This window comes from Branchiostoma floridae, chromosome 6 (genome assembly GCF_000003815.2).
Source record: "Branchiostoma floridae strain S238N-H82 chromosome 6, Bfl_VNyyK, whole genome shotgun sequence".
NCBI lineage: Eukaryota > Metazoa > Chordata > Leptocardii > Amphioxiformes > Branchiostomatidae > Branchiostoma > Branchiostoma floridae.
The window spans coordinates 4,983,961-5,005,275 of record NC_049984.1 but is presented as its reverse complement, the minus strand read 5'-3'; the positions used below and the strand labels follow the sequence as shown (position 1 = coordinate 5,005,275).

At 40.8% G+C, this 21,315-nt stretch overlaps 2 protein-coding genes across 3 annotated transcripts; one reads left to right on the top strand and one right to left on the bottom strand.

The window, feature by feature from the left end:
• Positions 1–570: 570 nt before the first annotated feature.
• LOC118417143 (uncharacterized protein C12orf29 homolog) lies at positions 571–5,795 on the top strand. The gene has a single exon (XM_035822551.1). It carries the CDS (start codon positions 976–978, stop codon positions 1,984–1,986), a length of 1,011 nt encoding a protein of 336 aa, XP_035678444.1. The 5' UTR covers positions 571–975; the 3' UTR covers positions 1,987–5,795.
• On the bottom strand, positions 3,503–20,802 carry LOC118417142 (terminal nucleotidyltransferase 4B-like). Of its 2 annotated transcripts, none has more exons than XM_035822549.1 (12): positions 20,265–20,802; positions 16,726–16,849; positions 14,600–14,646; positions 13,415–13,535; positions 12,467–12,562; positions 11,962–12,102; positions 11,034–11,180; positions 10,200–10,390; positions 8,937–9,114; positions 8,161–8,358; positions 7,080–7,586; positions 3,503–6,546 (listed from the first exon to the last, which is right to left on the bottom strand). In XM_035822549.1, exons 1-12 carry the CDS (start codon positions 20,621–20,623, stop codon positions 6,346–6,348), a joined length of 2,310 nt encoding a protein of 769 aa, XP_035678442.1. In that variant the 5' UTR covers positions 20,624–20,802; the 3' UTR covers positions 3,503–6,345. The 2 variants fall into 2 exon arrangements, with proteins under 2 accessions (XP_035678442.1, XP_035678443.1); XM_035822550.1 differs by having other exon boundaries at positions 10,200–10,384; positions 20,265–20,800.
• Positions 20,803–21,315: the final 513 nt, after the last annotated feature.

Below are 21,315 nucleotides of genomic sequence, written 5' to 3'. Positions count from 1 at the left end.
TGAAGGATTTTTTTAAACAAAAATACGAACCTGCAGTACCAGAGCAAGCTTCTAGAGGGCCTAAAACCTAACGTCACACCGCGACTTCGTGACATCAAAAGCTGAAAAAAATCAACGCCCAAGCACTTGTGATGTATACTTAAGATACAACAACCGGAAGACCTGCTAACTGCAGTACCAAGGAAAGCTGCCGGGAGGCCCTTAATCGACCTTGACCTTCGTCCTCCCAAGACTCATCCACATACCAAATATGATAAACAATTCAGATAGATGTCCATATGTAATTGCTCCGTATACAAGAATAACTGTGTTAACGTTACACGCACGCACACACGCACACACACACACGCAAAAGCAACATCAATCCACAAAAAAAATAATCAATTTAGCCTCATTCTCTAGCTCCGAAAGTACCAATGGAGTTGATCCATTATATAATCTTGATCCATTGTGAAAATAATTTTTGTCCCGAAGACGTAACGTTACATTGCGGAAGCCTAGTGGTCATGTGAAGTAACCATAGCGGCAGATTGCAACACCGATTCAAATGTGGCGCGTACGACGTCACACTCTCATGACCAGGACTTGGTGCGTACTGCTCTGGGGACGAGAGCAGACGACGTGAGCACCATGTTGTAAGCGTTGTATGGTAGGTCTCCTGCAAATTTAGTGCAAATTTCATTCCAGTAGTGGTTTTATTGGAGATTTTACAGTGCGCCAATGTGTCCAAGATACCGGCAAGCTTCATACATGACGGAAATAATTACGTTTATGGTGAACTTGTATCCGTTTTGAAGAAAGAAACCTGGAAAGGGGGAGGGCAGTCGACTCCATGCTCCACCAGACGACACGAAATTTGACACATTTGTGGACAAGCTTTCAGCACCCGGGACGGACACTGCAAGGTTTTTGCAGACAAAAATATTCTGCCACTGTTCAGCTTTCCTTCTTCCGATTCCCAGAGAACATTCCAAGATGACTGACCGAGTCAGCGTGCAAGAAAAGATCCCCTGTGTTTTTAGAACTGCTGTCTTGCAGAGGCAGTCTTCCAAGAGACACGACCAATCTTACCACGTAGGGGCCCTCAACGAAGTCACCACAAAGGCACTAGAGGCGAACGTTCGAAAGGCCGTGGCTTCGGAAAAGGTAGATGGCACCTGCGTGTACATACAGGAGTTCCGAGGCAAGCCCTGGCTTTGGGCTAGACACGATGTCAAACCCAATAAACAAGCGGAGAGAAGGTTCAAGAAGTTCCAAAGTGCTCATCAAGCGTGGGAGGTGGGAGACAAGGTGGGGCCTGAGCCAACGTTTACCTGGAATGTTGATAAAGACCTGAAGAAGCCACCAGAGCACTGGGAGACAGCGAGAGGGGTTCAGAGGATCGACGGTCAATTACAGCCTAGCGCGAGCGGGCACGTTCCCGGTTGGGTTCCCGTGTTGAAGGATTCTCGGAGCCACTGCTGGCATTTAGCGTCCACGGACCTGGACAAGGGAGTGGCGCTCCTGCTACAGAGAAAAAAAGACGACTGCAACAAGACACTGGAAGTCTCGACGGTAAGACTGGAGGAACTGTTGGGCCAAACGCTGGAGCTTGTAGGCACGAACGTGAACGCGAATCCCTATGGTTTGGGCAGCAAGAAGCGACCAGTCCACCTACTGGTGCCACACGGCGCGCTGAAGTTCTACACGCCCCCGCCGTTTGATCACGAAGAGCTAGCCGATTGGTTCGCCACGCCCGCTGGTCAGGTGGAGGGCGTGGTGTGGTACTGCGATGACGGACAGCTCTTCAAACTACACCGACACCACCTCTGCCTCACATGGCCGGTGGAAGAACCCAGCCTGACAACTCTACCTGTCCTCATCACTGTCGACATTGGACAGTATGAATGGGACTTTCCTGAAAGTTCTCAGTTTTACCTCTTCGGTAGACTAAAAGGACAACAATTTGACAGCATTAGAGCCGTGCAGTGGCTTGATGATAATTAGTTTAAGTTGAAATCCTTTCTACATCTTTTCATATGTAGAGCAGTGCACATCTTCCTCGCTATAGCCCTTGGGCCACACATTTGTACAAACACTATACATGTAGTAACTTTTGTGTAACAGACTCTCTCTGGTACAAAAAAATGTACATGTAACATTATTATAGATATAAGTGCTGAGCGTTAAAAAGAGAGAGGCTTGGAGAGAATAACAGTTGTAAATGAGCATTCCATAGCGTTGGATAACCATAGAGAAATCTGGTAGAAATGCTGAACTGTTGTGTCAAGCATTACAGGTGTGCAGAAAGTAACTGAAGGCCTACTGTATCTGTTGGAATGAGGACTGTAAAGACAGTACTGCTGGTTATACCAGCTATACAGGTAATGTTACAGATAAAGAAGCTTTTGTGATATGCCAAAGGGTGGTTATACTGGCTATACTGATATAGAAGCTGTTGTTACATTGGCGGGCATTTTATCGACACAGATATAAGTGAATTACTGAAATGCTAAAAAAGGCAATGACTCCATTGGCGAGAATTTGTTGTGCAGAGTAGTTTCTACACAAATAGCACCATGCCGCTGTAAATCTTAGTATACATGGGCTTTCCTTTTGTTAAATTATTTATGAATGAATAAATATTACAAATGCAATGGTCAGGAAGTTAATGCATACAGTCAAAACTCTCCAAGAAGACAACATCATTTTTGAAAATACAAGGAGTAACATATCAAATTGGAATGGCATTGACAGTGGATGTTTTTATGTGTACACTGTATATCATTGCAGGTGTTCAAATGTTGTAACTCATGCTGTATAAAAATTACTTACCAGGGAAGTAGTGATGTTTCTTGATTACTGATCCAAGTTCAAGTCAAAAGTAAGACGCCTATAACCTAGCACTCTTACTCCTTACATGTATCTTAAATCCATGAGACCTACCTTGTATAGACATCTGTAGTAAGCTGTCTTTTGCTGTGTGGGCCTTACCTTGGGCCAGGCCACTAGTCAGCCTGCGTATGATGTATCATATTCAGGGCTCAAAATACCACCTGCATATGCAGGTTAGTGCAGGTAAAATTGGAGCTGCGCAGGTATTTCTGGTGTCTACCTGCACTGGTCCATGTAATGGGTTTTACACGTCATATAATGTAAGTGTATATGGATTGTTATTAGCTGCATTGACTGTTATCACCTATTAAGTATAAAAGAATAAACAGCAATCGTTCCTGAACAATTTCAGTATGATCCATACTTTCTAAATTCAGAGTGGTGCAGGTAAAATTTGTCTGGTGCAGGTAATTTTCAATGTTACCTGCACCAGTGCAGGTATGCAGAAAAAAGTATTTTAAGCCCTGATGGTATATATTCATTTTAATGTATACCTATTGATGTATACCTATTCATTTTAATGTATGCCTATTACTTATAATATAAACTACTGTAGTAATTAAAGAAAAAAACCCACAACAATTACACATAAGCACACGCCAATCAAAAGGTATACTTTTATTTTGTATTTTTTTTTTTCAAAACTTGACTCTACTCAACTTGGTACAGGAATTTCCAAAAGTTGATTATCTTACAAAAAAGTCGTCGTATAAGGTTCGTAATGGTTCCACTTGATTCAAAGGAACGATCGGATACACTGAAAATACTTATGACATGGATACTGTACAAATGGGTGTGTACACGTTTCTGCACTATCAATGATATTCTTTCCATTTAGCACAATGCAGTTTTCTCCCATTGCCAAAATTGCAGTGGAACAAAAACCATATAAATGATACATACATGAACCTTGGCATAAAATAACCAAGCTTTGATAGTAGCATCTTTACATAACGAACCAGAAGCACATAAATGGTTGAACATCAGATTAAAATGTCTAAAGCTTTACATAACTTTGTTCACAAAGTACAATAACAAACAAAAGAATCAAGATGACTTAAAATAAGATTTACAGCAATTTTTTTTCTCTCACTATCATGGTTTATAAGTAACAAAAGATCCCTGGGTTTTAATCTCTTGTTTGATGGAATACTAGGTTCATAAAAAATCTGGAATATTGTTACTTTCTGCACTACCTAATTTCTGCCACTATTACAATGATGAAGATGTTGTTGACTATGTTAAGAAGTAATCTATGAATAACAAGGCACCTTTGGGCAATTTCTACAACACTATCTGTACAATATTTACTCAAAGTCCTGCCATAGACTTGGTCTCAAAGAAAAGAGGAACAAAAAAGGCTTTCCTTACAGTAGCAGCACAATTTTTTTTAAACAGCAGATGAAATCATAGTGTTCGCAAATTTCCACTATCACAGTAAGTCTTACATCAGCTTTGTACTTTGTTTTTTCGACAATTACAATTCTTGTGGAATGTGAAAGTGAATCAACAGAAAGGGTTCAGCCATTTTTTTCTCGATACCGACCACGAGTACGGAACAAAAGAAAAACACTTTCACAGCTGCACAGGACGCTGCGTTACGATCACATCTCACCAACCTGTTTCACTATACAAATGGCAGAAAGCTCATACAAATAAAACAATCAGCAACAAGGTCGGCAAAATGGAAGATGTGCATAATACGATGATTTAGTACACTTTATCCTCTCTTGCTTGGCGACAAAAATAGCTTCCCCAACTAAAATACTTCCACTCTGTACAACTTTTCATTTTCTTGTCACTGCCTTAATTTGTGGTCTCCTTAAATATTGACTTCTTGTTCCTAATAGAGTTTTTACATTTCCAAAATAACGGTTGGTGTACACAAAAATCGAAGGCAACAGTTGCAGCACCTGGCTATATAAAGGGGATCATGTGGAGGCATGTATGCAAACATGCGGCTACGTTAGCTATGGAAGAGCTCCAGTGTTATTGCATATTTTTATTGAGAGGTTATAGCTCTCTAGTCATGACAATGCCACGCTTGGGTTCAGGTTATTAAGAAGACAAGAATTTAAATGCTCCTATACACATTCTGTACAGCCCTGATTGTCCAACCATAAATTGACATCAGTTGTAAAAATTTGTACAGCCATTTTTTTTTCAAACCCCTTGTTTAAACCTACTCCTCTTCCTTCGTCTGTTTTGTTACGTACCCTCGTTCTGTCTACATATATTTAACTGTGGTCGCGAAAGAACAGTCAACCTAAGTAAACCTTCCTTTAATAGCTCCCCCTTGCAGCCCAACTGCTTCATTGCACCTTTTTTTAACATCCTAGGCACTGTCACTCTTCACCTACAAGTTGTATTGCAAACATGTTTCGAAAACTGCAGTCCTATGGCTCGGTTTATATCTAGGATTCCTTCCTTTTTTTATTACTTTAAGTCTGTACATATTGAACAACATGCAATTTATTTGCAACAATTGGCTAGCACGTTGCCATCATTGTTTAGCCCTGATTTGGTAGGTGGGTGGGGGGTGGGGAAAGACAACATAGTAAAATGTAGTACATTAAACATATCCTCTCTCAACGAACGCCCTGACTGTTTTGTAAGTCAGGATCCTCTAGCTATGCAATTTACAATGGCTGTACTTTGGTCCACGACAGCATGGCACTATCTCTCTTAAACAACACTAGTAGTATCCTCAGCACTGTACAAGTCTTTGTTTTTGAGTTCAACAAATCATGAGATGCCGTCTTCTTGATGATTTTTTTCTTCACCAAGACGACGGCGGGCAACATTAAGTTACATATTGCTTCATACATTGCAAGGGAACATAAAAATATCACTAATGTTTACGTGAAAAAACTAGCTCGACTCATGATGCACGAGGGATTAAAACACAGCATACGCCGCCTCAAAAAAAAAGAGAGAGAAGTTTTGCAAACAAATCCTGATCATAAGGAAATAAGATCCTTTTCGAGCAATATATTGCAATTAGCTTTCCTTTCGCACGATATGGCATAAAATTCCATGCTAGCAGGGTAAAAAATTTCCCCACATTTTCAGCAGACTTGATGCTCACCCAGCAAATAATATGAACATTTATAAGAGCTTTCTTTGAAATCTCTACTGCAAAGTATGATGTGCTTTGATAATGTACAGGCTTTGTCAACATTCAGTAATTTCCTCATATCGTTTGGGGACAACATTCCCCGTTATAATTTAAAATGATGGCGCCTTTTCAGCACACCAGAGAGAGCAGAGAATAGGACATACTATTGCACAGCTTTCAACACTGTTGCAGCATGGGTCGCCACTAAGTTTCCACTGCCACTCTTTCTTTTTTAACCGCGTGAGCCAGTTTGTGAGCCATGGCTCCGGCTTACTTTACAGCTGCATGTCCAGAGAGAAGTGTGCAGAAAGACTCGTTGAGCAACATCTCCGTGTGTTGCTGCACACTGTGCCCTATCTGGAGGTGCCGTGGCCGCTGTTGCTGTTACTATTGCTGGGGTTGTCTCTCGTCTGCTGCGGCTGTTGCTGGGGACGTCTTCTCTTCTTGTTGGAAGCGTTGCGGAAGTTCTTGTTGTTCTGGTGCGGCGAGGACTGCTTGTATTGCGTGCGGCCCTGATTGTGCGAGTGGTGCCACATCCTAGAGGGGCCCGCGTGCTGGAAGAGGGAAAAAATCATGAAACAGGGGCATCTTTCCAAGTATGTTAGCCATCCACAAGGCATTGGTGAAACAAAGGGCAAAGTGGAAGAGAGTTTCTCTCTGCCTTGAAGCGGCAAACTACTCCCTTCCTTGGCAAACTCCCTTTCCCGGCATAAGGGAATCTTACCCAACTTTGAAACTAGCAAACCAGTTTCCCACAACCTACATGCACAAATTTTCGTATTCTTGATGAGATAAAACATAAATACTTACATGTAACTTGAATGAAAGATAATTATTAAGTATCGGATTTGAAGAAAGTAATAACTTGGATGTGGTCAACCTGAAATGTTATAGGTGCCACCTGGATTTTGACTCCGTTTACCGCCTGGGCAACCTGGCTGAAAAAAGGATTTCGAGCACTGCCTAATTTTTCCCATTAACATAGGCTTGAAAATCTTGTCTACAGTGACCAGCTGTTTATATAGACCAGATTTTCTCAGGCCAGAGTGTTCTTTTTGAGAACTCTTACTGTCATGATCTCCCCTACCTGTCTTCTCATGTCCTCGCCTCCGTGCGATGAACTGTTGACCCTCTGTTGCCGCGGCCCTCTGTTGGGGGTGTTGGGTCTACTGCTGTTGCTGGAGTTGTTGGCCGTACTTGTGGACACAGTGTTCTGTCTCACGGGGGCAGCGACAGTGGAGGGCGCCGGTGTAGGGGCGGACGCAGGGGTTTCTGCAGGGGTTGGGTCAGTAGTTCTTGTTACGGCGGTGGGCGTGACGCTTCTTGTCGTCGTCGAGGGAACGATAGACGTCGTGACCGCGGCAGCCGCGGACAACTCGACATTGGAAGAAGGAAAAGAAGTCTCTTTAGAAGTGGTGGTGCCAACAGTGGTCGCACTTCTTGTGGTAGCGGTCGGTATCGTCTGGGCGTCACTGTTTGTCACTGGGGCAGGCGTCGCTCCAGGTTTTGGGGACGGCGCTCCGGCCTTGTCGGGAATGCCGGTGACTCCATGTGGTGATAACGATGATGATGACGATGATTCTGAGCTGGAATCCTGTAGAAAAGGCACACAGTTAGTAAAACAAAAAACTCACTGCAGACCCTGTGTGTCTTTCACCTATTTTGATACCCTTTAGTCATATGGCTAGTCATGTAAGTTTCAAATAAAAACATCCATATTGCAAATAATGAAAACATACAGCCATACAGATACTGTACCAACAGTATTACAAAATACAATTAGCTGATGTCTCACCTTAATAGTTTATTCATTCTACTTACAAAGAATAGAAGAAAGGATAGAATAGTCATTAATACAGAGTGCCATGCGTTCTTTCAATAAAAACTCATTACATATGAATACTACTGCTACATTTTACACGACTAACTATTTTTCAGTACTTGCTATACAAGAAAGAAAACTTGGATACATTGAAATATATTTTGGAAAGCTTAAAAGGTATATATGGCCCCTTCTGTCAGTAATGAATATGGTAAAATCCTGACTGATATCAGCCCTACAGCTTCAGCTATGGCTAAAAAGGCAGATTCAAAAACCAAAATGAACATAAAATAAAACTGCAGCAAACATCCAAAGACAAATGGTAGAAAAAGAAGGAAGAACTGACTGTGTCGCTGTTGGATGGAGATGACGACGCGCTGGCGGATATGGACGATGCGGGAGACGAGGCCTGACTGGAGCTGGCCGAGTGGCTCGACATTTCCCCGTCAGACACCATCATGGCCTCCGAACCGGCCGAGTCCGTGGACCCCACGGCATTGTGGGATGTCATGGCGTGCGCCTGCAGCTGGTTACTGTGGTTGGCCTGGAAAATTCGTGCACGAGTTCAGCGATTTGAATTGAATTGTAGAGCAAAGGAAGACAAATAGAATAGTATCCATGGTTAGATTATGCTGCTGCTGGGATCCCTGACACGGGCAGGCAGCAGTCGGCTAGTTACACAAAAAAGATCTAAAAAAAACAAAAGAAACTACAGTAGACTGTATCAGCAAATTCCAAAAGTTAGAGTGGCCAAAACACAGACTATGATAAAGAACATTCTCTATCTCAATCTTTCTTTTTAGACACTTTTAAAGGTTTAAGTGCGTGTCCTGTGCACTGCGAAGCTGTGAAATTTCATGATAAAACCATTACTACTACTATCAAAGTTCAGTAATTTGTTAAACATACTTATCAAACACTCCAGTTGCCCTACCTGGTTCTGCATCTGTATCTGGTGCTGCATGTTGTGTACATGAATACATATGCAGGAATACACTGTCCAATTAGAATCAAGCCATATCTTTTGGAATCCACTGGACCTATGACAGTGCAGGAATACTTTGACCAATCAGAATCAAGCTATCCTGGGATTGATCCAATCAAAAAGCACCATTGCCCTACCTGGTTCTGCATCTGTATCTGGTGCTGCATGTTGTGTACGTGAGGCATCCTGGCCACGCTGGCGTAGGTGGGCTGGGTCAGGAGCGGGTTGGGCTGGATGTTCTGGGACCAGTTCTGCTGGATCCACTGCCTGTACTCCACAACTTCCTCTGTCACCTTCACTATCCTGCCCAGGATGCTGCAGGCATAGGATAATCATTAATCCTTTATACAACTAGAAAGGCAACATTTTTAGTGTTTTCACTCTAGCCTTGTGTCAAGCTACTCTAATACAATACTCATCCCAAAGTAGTGTGTGAAAGTGAAAGAATTGGGGCTATGGATGGGAGTGTCTGAGTTGCCTGACGCTAAGATTGGTCTTCAACAGGACTGCCTCAAGCTTTAAATAAATTCTTTCTGTCCCACTTGTATTGTTTCGAGGCCCATGTTGTCGATTTTTGTTGCTTAATCTGTCATTTTCAGCTTATGAAAATACAATAAGCCAGTTTTGTGAAATAACGATTCTTTTTAGACAGACAGGGTAAACATTTCTGTCACAGGGAACTAGTACATAGGTAGTGGTACATATATATTGATGCTTACCTGACATTATTGGACGCATAGCACTGCTTATTCAACAATACTGTGCGGGACAGTAGGCGTAATCAAAAGTTGCCTTGGTCTATAGGGCAGCGCCTATCTCTGTTGTTATAGCTCTTTGGTTACACATTTGTGCAAGCATGGAGCTAATCCACAGGTCCTGCTCTGGCAACCTCACAGGCGTGGTCACCTTTCCTTGACTTAGGAAATTACTCATGGAGTCTTCAGGTTGACGAGCTTTGCTGTCTTGCTGGAGAGGACTTTGTGGAAAGTGTGGTGTCACCTCTCTGCAGAGGATTGACTGAACTAAACTGAACTGATATGTTGATGCTCACCTGAAATTATTGGACGCATAGTACTGCTTAATTGACGATACTGCGTGGGACAGTGTGATGTAGGCATAGTCAAAAGCTGCCTTGGTCTTGTACCTATCTCTATTGCTATAGCCCTTTGGCCAAACATTTGTGCAAGCAGGGAGCTAATCCACATGCACAGGTCCTGCTCTGGCAACCTGACCAACCTCACAGGCGTGGTCACCCTTCCCTGACACTTAGGAAATTACTCATAGAGTCTTCGGGTCGACAAGCTTTGCTGTCTTGCTGGAGAGGACTTTGTGGAAAATGTGGTGTCACATCTCTGCAGAGGATGGACTGAACTAAAGTGAACTGATATGTTGATGCTCACCTGAAATTATTGGACGCATAGTACTGCTTATTCGACGATACTGCGCGGGACAGTGTGATGTAGGCGTAGTCAAAAGCTGCCTTGACCTGCATGGCGCCGTACGAGCTGCGGCCGATGTCGTTCCCCTGGTTCAGTGGGTCCTCGATACACAGCATGGACGGCCGGTAACCGTTATCCATGTTCACCTGCATCTGACACAAGGTTACATGGTAGAAATGTGAGCAGAAAACCCATGTCTTTATGAGACATGCTTACGAGAAGACCAACCTTTGCTGTCTCTGCGCTCAGTCCATCAGGAATGTTGCAGCTACTGTAGATGTTGAAACTTTAGTGGGAATTTTTTTTTTTTTGCATTTTTTTTTTTTGACTTTGATGTTTTTCCAATTAGATATACTAGTATTGATTTTTTTCTGCAAGTTCTTTCTAGTAACACTGAAGATGAGTGATGGATGTCACTCAAAACATCCAAAGTAAATATCCGATTTATCTCCAGTTGTAGGGATTGAAATCCCTTTACAGGGGTACTTAACTCCAGAAGGGAGTGTATTTTCCAATAGATTATGTATCAATAAATAAATGAATTACTCAGACTATGTACCTGAGATTACTTAATCTAATTAACAAGTACTTCAGGAGTTTAGCACAATACTGAATGTTTTTTTATGAATGCGGGACTATTGGGTACTTCATCATATAATGTGAAGTAGCATGCATGCTTTACTTCCTAGAATTAATATCTATCGGAAAATAACACTCTCTTGTGGAGTTTAGGACTTACAATAATAAGTCTTGGTTCATTTCTTGAAAGACTAGCAGAGCAGAATCTGGACCCACCTCCTCTTTGGTTATGTAGGCTCCCCCATCCTTGATCCTGATGCCGGTCTGAAGGTAGTTGAAGTTTCGTCCGTACAACTCGAAAAACTCGATCAGCAGAACTCCGAGGTTGGCACTGGGAGAGGTGGCGTCGTACCTGGGGTGGAGCTGGATCGCAACAACAAAGAACCTCTTATTAGTATCGTACATCTGTGTATTTCGAGCACTGAGGCAGCCACCGAAATTATGACATCAGTCAGATTTATTGTCTTTCAAACAGCTTCTTGTGAAATCTGCTGTTGACAGATGCAGAAGCCACTTTGTATCCTATAACCTCTGTACCTGGTCTACTGCATGTAAGAGCGCCTTTTGCCAGGATTTAAGGACTCGGTAGACTGTGGTTGATTACGCCGTCTTTTATTAGTACATGAATATCAATGTGTATCCATTGCATTTTTATGTCAGGGCGAGGGCTAGTAAAGATAGCACCATCTGTTCCCTCCCTCCTTCCACTTGAGTGGTGAATTTCAATAGACAAATTAACAAAATCTAGTCTGTGATTGGTCAATTACAATTTACCCGTTGAAAGCTGACTTGTGATAGGTCAATTCAAATTTACCTGAGAGAGCTAACCGTCAGCGATTGGTTAATTCAAACATACCTGTAGAAAGCTGACAGTCATGAGGATGAGGCTGTATGAGCACAATGTACTGTAAATGTATTTAAGTTTGCTGGGATTTAATTTCCCGGTAGCTGGAAAAAGGACTTTTCGCGGTGGTTTTAAGTTCGCGGGAGCATCATGCGCCATGTAGTCTCTTAATGCCATGGAAAAATGTTCGCGGTGGTTTTAAGTTTGCGGTGAAGCAGTCACCGGGAAAACCGCGAACATTAAACCACCACTAACATTTCTGCATTTACAGTAGTCTGTGATTGGTTAATTCAAATGTACCTGTAGAAAGCTGACAGTCATGAGGATGAGGCTGTAGGAGCTGATGCCTCCGGTGAACACCTCGTTCAGGTCCCGCTGCAGCAGGAACTGTTTCAGCACCAGCACAAGGTACTTCAGCGTCGGGTAGTCCTGCATGAATTTCTGTCAATGCAGGAAAGAAGAAAATCATTGTTAGGAAATGAAATGATCTAAGTTAGATCATATTTTTTGCACAACCAGTAAGTGCAAAAAGAATTCTCTTACATTCTACCAACCTGATGAATGTTTTCCCTCCAGCCTTGTGTCAAGCTACTCACACACAATACTATAGATCTACCATTACATCTTCTTTTAGATTTTTATATTATATCACTGCTGTGCTTTTTCTGATTGGCTGAAGAAGAAAGAAGCAAGGTGGCTAATGTACAGCCCAGTCTTTTCTGGAAATTTTTGTGCTGGGAGGAAGAACACACCAGCAAAAAAAAAAATGTTTTCTCGAAACATAATAAACCAGTCACCCTCTTACCTTTATAAGTTTGGCACTCTTGACTCCGTTAGGCATGTTGAAGCTAATGTCCACTTTCACGTCTGTTTTTCTGTCAGTCAGCTTCACAATGGGTACCTGGACAGTAAGGTAAACAAAAGATTACTTATATAGTTGAACATTAACACATTCCTTTTGAGTTAACTTTATCAAAATATACTGTATAGAAATAACACAAATACTTCACAATGGGTACCTGGACAGCAAGGTAAACAAAAGCTTACTTGTATAGTTGAACATTAACACATTCCCTTTGAGCTAACTTATCAAAATATACTGTATAGCAATAACACAAACACTGTGAGAATCTCTTAGGGACAGACCCAAAATGTTACATGGTTAATGTACCATTAACACAAAGATGGACATCTACCAGTGAAAAAAAAACAGTATGGGCCTTTCTGTTTGATATGAGATATTATTGCGAGAATAGATTATTTTCATTGCATGAGATACCAGAAATCCAAACAAACGTTCTGTTTACTGTTTTTGTCATCATTGAAGACCTCAAAGTACACTGTACAGGTCTAGACCTGATGTTACATTTATGTATAGGCTCCTGCTTAGGCCCCTGCTTTCCACTAGACAGTGATCGCGCTGTGCTCTCACTGCGACCTAAATAGGATATGTGTATCCTTCGCTTTCACACTGGGGATATCATACAAAATGTAAAAGTGTGACCGAGAAGACAACAAAACACACAAAGTGTAAAAAGACTTGTTTCATTTCTATATAATTCGTTGAGGGATATGTCAAATGTCGCAGCCAGAGCGCGGCGTGAGTGCCATCCTAGTGGAAAGGGGGTATAAGCATAACTGTGCATCACTTCCACAATTCTGGCTGGTCTTCTAATAAAATAGACTATATTGAAATCAAACACAAAGATTTAGCAGTTAAAAGTGTTGTTATTTTCTTTCCATTTGTACTTACCGTTGCCTTGTCCAACACCTTGATACTGTCAGGGTCTGCAATGTTGCTATGTCGGAGCTCTTTCTCTAGCCTAAACAGGGGCAGTGCCTCCCAGCTGCCAAACACCACCAGGTCTATGTCACTGGAACGGGAACATCATTGTTCGTTTATTTGTTTATTCATATTTAACCAGGGTAACATGTCACTGGAACAGGAACATCACAGATGATGCTGTGTCAATCCACTGTGTTTTCAGGTCACTAAGTCTTCTAAAATTCACTTGTCCTTTTGGGCAAGCACAAAAATTACTGTAATTCACTTTGTCTTCCCGGAACCAAAGTTTCACAGTCTGAGAAAATTGAACTTGTTCTCGGAACTAAATGTTCACGGTGAATGAATTATTTGTTATCGTCACCAAGACAAATTATTTTGTTATCGGTAATGATAAGTTCACATTACATACCAGTCATAATTTGTAATTTATATGCAAAAACTATATGGTACTACGTTTAGAAGTAGTTATCATTGACAATTTTTCACATTTTCTGACAATATCAGTCATAATTGGAATACCTTGTGACAGACAGCATTCATAAGGGTCAGGGATGTGTTACATGGTAATTATGACTGTTTGTGATATAATAATGCTAATTATAATAATAATGGAGAACTGTTCGGTGTAATATAACCAGCTGCTGCCGCGCCGCGTGCCTGTGAAGCTGGTGTGTTACGCCAAAGGGCAGTTATACCAGCTATATAGATACAGATACAGAACACTGCATTGTAAGGCCACACCAATTTAATTCCTTGGTTCACGGATTCGCTCGCTCCAATTTTATAAAAATAAAAATAAAAATTACCACTCAGCAAATTTTCACCATTAATGAAACCATTCACTAACTTTCTGGTGTAGCAAATTGGCCTTTATATCATAAGCTCCTTAAAGTGTGGGTACAGGTGCTTTTACTGTACAGTAATAGTGTTTTCGTACTTTGTTCAAGCTGAAAACTTTTTATTCTTTATGTTTTGGATTAGCCCTTACCTTTACCCCAACCATTTTACAATTTTTATTTTTATTTTTATTTCGCCCTCTCGCTCCATATTTTTTATGAAAAAATCCGTGAACCAAGAAATTAAATTGGTGTGGCCTAAGCTACAGTTTCAAAGTCAAGTGCACATTATGAAAACTCAAGAAAATCAGCTTACCTGGTAGGGAGGTACAGCCCGGTTTCAAAGCTGCCAAAAATCTCAACCTGTTGCCATGGGAACAAACAATATTTTTAGTACAAAGGTCAAAAACAACTTGTTTCAACAATAGTAAATACTACAAAGCACTGCTGATGGTACTTTGGTTGGAAAGCAAAAAAACAGTGGTCACACGAACTTAGCAAAAAATTAATTCTGGCAACAACTTTGGGGCGGGAAAACGGACTTTTTGCGGTGGTTTTAAGTTAGCGTAGCACCATGCACTGTAGTCTCTTATTGCCATGGAAAAGCGTTTGTGGTGGTTTTAAGTTCGTGGTAAAGCCTCCACCGTGAACATTAAACCTCTGCGAAAGTTTCTGCATTGACAGTACACACAATGTGCATTTCAGGCTTCAACCAATCAGTTCATCTTCAAGACAGCTAATTCTGGGTCACGCTTGTCAGAAAAGATTCCCCAGAATAAATCCCACACATCACTTCACAGAAGTTTCACATTAGTTTGATGGACCATAGACATTTCTTTGGCTCAGGTTCCCTGCTAAAAATAGCTCCTTCTGCAGAGTTCATTTGGTGTTCATTATACTGCAAGTCTTAAAATGTTTGCAGTGGTGTGTTTGTTTATTTTTTGTCACCTCTCCAAAGCAAAATCATGACACCATGAAATTATGTCTGTTTTCTTTTCCCAGGTACTGTATTGTTTTAGCCAAGAACACAAAACCCAACAAAAACCTCCTTTCCACCACCATGAAATTAAATAAGGCCAAAATAAACAAGCTTGGAGTAGCTGTGTGATAGACAGACGGATGACACAATCACTGAATCAGGTCAGGGTATTGGGACACATGGGGCCATACTGGACACTCAGTGCAGTTTGGTGTCTTGAATTGAGTTGAAAATTTCTCAGGCACCATGAAAATCAAGAGTTTGATGCAGCCTTGAGCTCGCAGTTGAATTTGAAACAAACAGAGTAATGCAATGAAATACTGCACATAGGCGAGAGGTTATAAAAAAAATATAACAAATCTAAACACTTCTGAACGAAAATGTCGAAGTTTACAGTACTACTACTACTAGGCAGTCACATGTACATGCATGTGGGGCATGCCACACACACACACACACAAACACACACACACACAAACACACACAAACATACAGGTCACATTATCACACATGGGAGGTTTGAAGAACACATAAGTTACTCCTTTCAGATTCCAACCGAAAGTTTCTTCAATATTGAAAAATATTTTCATTTCACCTTCTCATCGAAGTATTCATTTCGCATTTACATACATGTGGCATGTGTAACGTTGCTACTTTCAAAATCTTATTTCTTATGTCAAGTTTCTTACCTTTTGTGACAATTTGTGTTCATTTCCTCATTTATAGGTCTCATTTATATATCTTTGCTTCATAATTCAAGAGTAGCAGTTCCAACTGGCATAGCACTCCTACCCAACCAAAAAACTCTTCTCTTCTCATATTCCTAGTCCTAGTCAAGTTTGTATTCGTTTCCAAAATCTTCAAAAGGGAGGTTTCCATCAGCATGCTTCCCTCATTATCCAGAACAAATTAAGTTACACACTATGGAGCAACCATTGATGATGGACCTCCCAATCTGTCATAGCCAATCAGGGAACAGGAGACATATTGAGGTCAATGTCCTCAAGTAACCCAAGTGGGTCTATATTTAGTTTGACAAGATTAGACTACCTTTCCTTCTTTTCACAAATGATGTTCATATATAGAACAAATTGACTGGCAAAGAAAAATGTCTTCAGAATCTTTCAGATGTACCTAATGTATGGTTTTGTCTTTTCTCTTTCTCTACTTATCTTCTTCCATCATATTCCATTTGCAGTTTTTATTTAGGACTGAATAAATAGCAAAATACCTGTGTCAAACCCTCTCTTCAAAAATAGAAATACAAATATAAAACAGCTATATTGAATAAAAACACAGTTCAACATCCAATAAAAATACCTCACCTGGCCTAAAAATAAAAATATAAGATGGATAAAAAACAATTTGATATTCGTCTATTTGATATTCTTTTACAAAGTTTTAGAGTATTGTCCACATGAGCATATTAAAATGGCCTTATAAGACAAGTATTGTGAACATACCTTTGCTCTTGGCCAAATACTTCTAATGATATTGGTTATCCTCTGCACCACCTCATTCCTCATAGCAAACTCCTCCATCCTAGGAGACATGTACTTGTAAAAGTCCAGTATTTCTTCATGCAACCTGTGAACAGATACACAAAAATCAACATACAAAGTCAATACATCAAAAGCAACCAACTAAAAGTACTGGAAATACTTAAGTATAAGTGTATTTTTAGGTGTGACATGAAGGTGTAAAAAGTTTCAATGTAATGTGTTTGTGTAGGTTTCTAATGACTCCAGGAAGACTAGTAAAGTATAGGATTTACACTGTACTCACTAATGGAGATCTTTCAAATAAGCAATGAATAAAAAATACTGTATGTTCATTTGTTCGAACCCTCGCACTGCCCAGTGGCACATAGGACTAAGGTTAGCTAGTTTCCTTTGCTGTTTCAGAAGCAGGGTATATTTTCACACGGAGGGGTTGCTGCTAGCCCTTCCCCTGAAACTTCAAGAAACCTCGAACAAGGGACACTCAATTGTGCTTCCCTTCCAAAAGACAAGGGTAGCCCCAACTGAATTGCCCCACCCAGGATTGAATGGGTATCTCCCAGTTACCAACAAATTCGAACCGAGAAGTCAACTGCAGTGTTACTCCCAGTTGAGCAACAGGGACATCCCTGTACTGTAGTTCAGTAGAATTTTCACATCCTATAGTTATACATTGACCAGTTTCTTTTCGCAACAAATGCTAAAGAGAAAGAAATGTAAAAACATGTCTTGGTACAACAATGAAGCTTCCAGGATACATGAATACACAAATGTAATAACATTATGTATGTAACCACCTGCTCCAATTTCCTCCTCCAAACATTATTATCAACTACATGATAAAGGGAGTCACCAAAGTGAACATTATAAAAGAACTTTTATCAACATTTATATAGATTTCATTTGAGTAATAATTTTCATAAACCATTTTGTAAAGTTTTAAACAATTCTAATTCAAATATGGTAAACATACATCACATAATTCTAGTAGTAGATTTAGCACAGAAACAGTTTCACTTTGAAGTGGTCTGTATCTTTTTAGTTAACTGGGCTGGGTTTTAAAATAAAATATATTTGCATGAAGTTATGAACTATTCCACGTTCCTAAAACAGTGCTGTAAATCGTTACAGGGTCCTTATGATTAATTTTGAAGTAGCTGGTGAAAATTTGGGGATTTGCAGAGGAAATAAAGCAGTAAAACCATAGATCATTCGTATGTTCATACTGTGTGTAAGAGGTTCGCATCAAGAGTGCACTGCATACAAAAATCCTGAATATTTACTGAAGCAGTACATGTTTCATGATGATATTAGTGGATACAAACTCAGACTGTTTTTTACTTACACATCTAAGGCAAGCATAACTCCTGCTATGGCAAAATCCACGGCCAATGGTAAATGTAAAAATGACTGGTCTTTTCAAACTAATAAGCTTTTCTGTCAATCCGAGTACCAGGCATGAAAAAAAACAGTATATACACAAAAATCACCAAATGATTTCCTGCGGGTGACATTGCTTCTTTCTTAGTGAGTGATTCATTATTTATTTCCAGAAATTGAAGACAAAAGTCCCTAATTCTTGACCACTGCAAATGTAGCAATACATGGAATGATTTCCCTGAAAAACAACACAAATGATAACAAAAGAATGGACACATGACCACATGCTCTTCCCTGAAATTACAGAACCCTGAAGTATAAAGACTGTTGTTCATGTCCAACCCTTCTACAGGAACCAAGTACAAATGTACCAACTTCATACCTCTAGCCCTGCATGTGGTCATTGTTGAGCCACATGTAACAGTACATGTATATCTATAGTGAACAGGTCAACATCTGACATTTTTGTAAAGAAAAAGGGTATCATATTATTTTCTCTAGGTGAACTCTTGAAATAATTTTTCACAATCCTTTTCAAGTGGGGAGGGGAGCTTGCTGAAAGCACTCATTATTTCTGGGTCAACATGTTTTGTTGTTTATGGTTCATTCACCTTTTCTTCTCAATGCCAGCCCTAGGGCGTATCCTGCCATTAAACATCATATTACAACATGGTTCAACAAATCGTGACCCTAAATGACAGCAAGAAAAGATCACAGTTCATTAAGTAACGGTTTATAGCAGAAATGTAAAATTCAAGATGAATACTCTGTATCTATGTTATAATCATCTCTTTGTACCTTTTGTTTCTGATAACTTATAAGTAAACCAGAACCCGAATTCCTTTTAAAATCAAAGCTACCCTTTTCAGGTATGAAGGTATTCAGGTCTTTCAACTAGCACACCTCTAGCGCACCTAGAAGGTGTTATACAGAATAACAACCTACGGCGGTTTGCCGAGGTGTGATCTGAATAACAAATTAGGGGGAGGGGTCGGTGTAGTAACCGAGAACACAAGAGTGTGTTTGATACTTGCGGCTGTTGAAAAGCTGTGTTTGTTTCTGTCTAGCGTTTGTCTGTACCTAAATGGACAGGTGTGAGTTGCCGGTGGAAATTGACCCTTAAGAGATACATTTGACCCTTGGAATTTTCGTGACACTGTGGAGGTTGCAAAACTGTCGACAACTCAAGGACTTGTCACAAGAAAGCTTCCATAGCTCAAATAAAAGGAAAGATTACAAAAACATTCACTTATTGACTTAAAAGTATTCCAGCTTGTTCACAAAAAAGGGGGATTATTTCACATTCAATACAAATGGTGACATGAAACCATTGTTCTTTTCTTGGCAGTAATTTTAAGGTTATTTTGTAAACAAGATAACACTTAGTGAGGTTAAGGACATAATTTCAGTGTCCTCACCTGAGTGGTGAAATCTGCATTCTCTACAATAGTACAAATTTAAGTGGACAAAACCTTTACATTTTCACAAGCCACCAAAAGATAATATACATGCTTCTAGCCATAGATGGTTATTCGTAAAAACAAATTCTGTATGCTGACTAAAAATTGTTTATTTCAATTTTTTGTTGGTTGGGCCATAATTCATAGTGACAAATGTTTCCAAATTTTCTACACATCTGTCCATATTTTTCAGTCTTCTGAAGTGAAATTCAAAGGACATAATTTTTCAGTCGTTGCGTAAGAAGTTATTTAATTTATGACAGATTTTGTTTCCACTGCGGATGTTGTGTAACTGGCGGTATGCGTTTGTGTACACAGGACCGTTCTGTCAAACGCTCTGTGTTACTGGGTTGGAAGTTCACCATTTCTGACCCACAAACACACCTATATCCTTGACTGGGTGTCCACAAATCCTAGTTTACGAGTGGATTTAGGATAATCCGCGATATTTAGCCCCCCTCCCACCTCCATGTGCGGAGTCCGTTACGGTTTAAAAGGTGGAGGAGGGGCACTGCATAGCAGGCTTCCTCCCCGTGCAAACCGCTATAATTTCCCCCCAAATCTAAACAATTTAAACCCAATACATAAACACCGTGCAGCCTGGAGGTCCAATCTTGAAGAATCGGGCGGATTTTCACCGGAAATCTTGGCTGAAATACGTACCCGATCACTCCTTCTGCATAATGCCGTGTTTTCCATGGAGTGCCCCCCTCCGGTTCACAGTTATATGTGCTTGCTCGGTTGTCCCTTTTCCTCTTTGCACTGTTCGGTAGGGGCGTCCTGGGGGCCCTGTTTGAGTCCAATGGAATAAAATCCTGAGCGGAATTATGTTGTGGCTGTCCCCCATCGTTCCTGGGAGGAGGTGGCGGGGTGACGGGCGCGCTGTTGGAATCCAGGTTGGAGTTGGAGTTACCGTTGAGGTGCAGCTGGTTCAGACCTTGCGCCGTCAGCCAGATTTGTGTCCACGTTTGGTGCGCCTGTCCTAGCTGTTCCGGCTGAATCCAGGCAATTCGTGGATCCATTCAACACAAACGGAGAGACTCCTGGCCTCGACCCAGCAACGGACGGGATTCCAAGACGACGCGAGAGGGAGAAACAAGTCTTTTTTCTTGGGGACTCACGACTCGTCCGCTCTCCTGCAGCCGAAGGAAAACTCCAATATGGCGACTCCAGCCCAGATTAGCCTTTACCTACTGCGCATGTGCCAGGTTTAAATTCTCCACATCTTTCACTACCTGGGCGCGGCCCCGGAACATGCATCACACCTTCACCACGTAAATAAATATCACCACAAAACTTCTAAATTCTCACCCACAGACATATATACCGAAGGAAAATTAATTGCAGACTTATTTAATACAAAGAAAAAAGTATTTCTTGTAAAGAGAGTTTAGAATTTGTGATTGTTTTGCCTTTTTAAAGCAACTGTCAATTTGAGTATGCAGGTTGCCGGGGAAATCAGCTGGCAGCTGGTGGGCGTCTTCCTGGTCCAGAATAATATCTGGTTCTGGAGAGGAATGGACAAGACAGACATGGGTTCGAATCTTTCTGAATAGAAAAATCGTATGACCTAGGCAGTTGGAAGGCACAGGTTGTTTTCTAAACTCCAGGTTACATAATTTTTAACTGACACGGTAAGGTAGAGGGGCCGGGATGTCAACTTTGGTCATAATAGTTGAGCAATTGTTTATTCTTGTGGTTTTAATAGTCAACT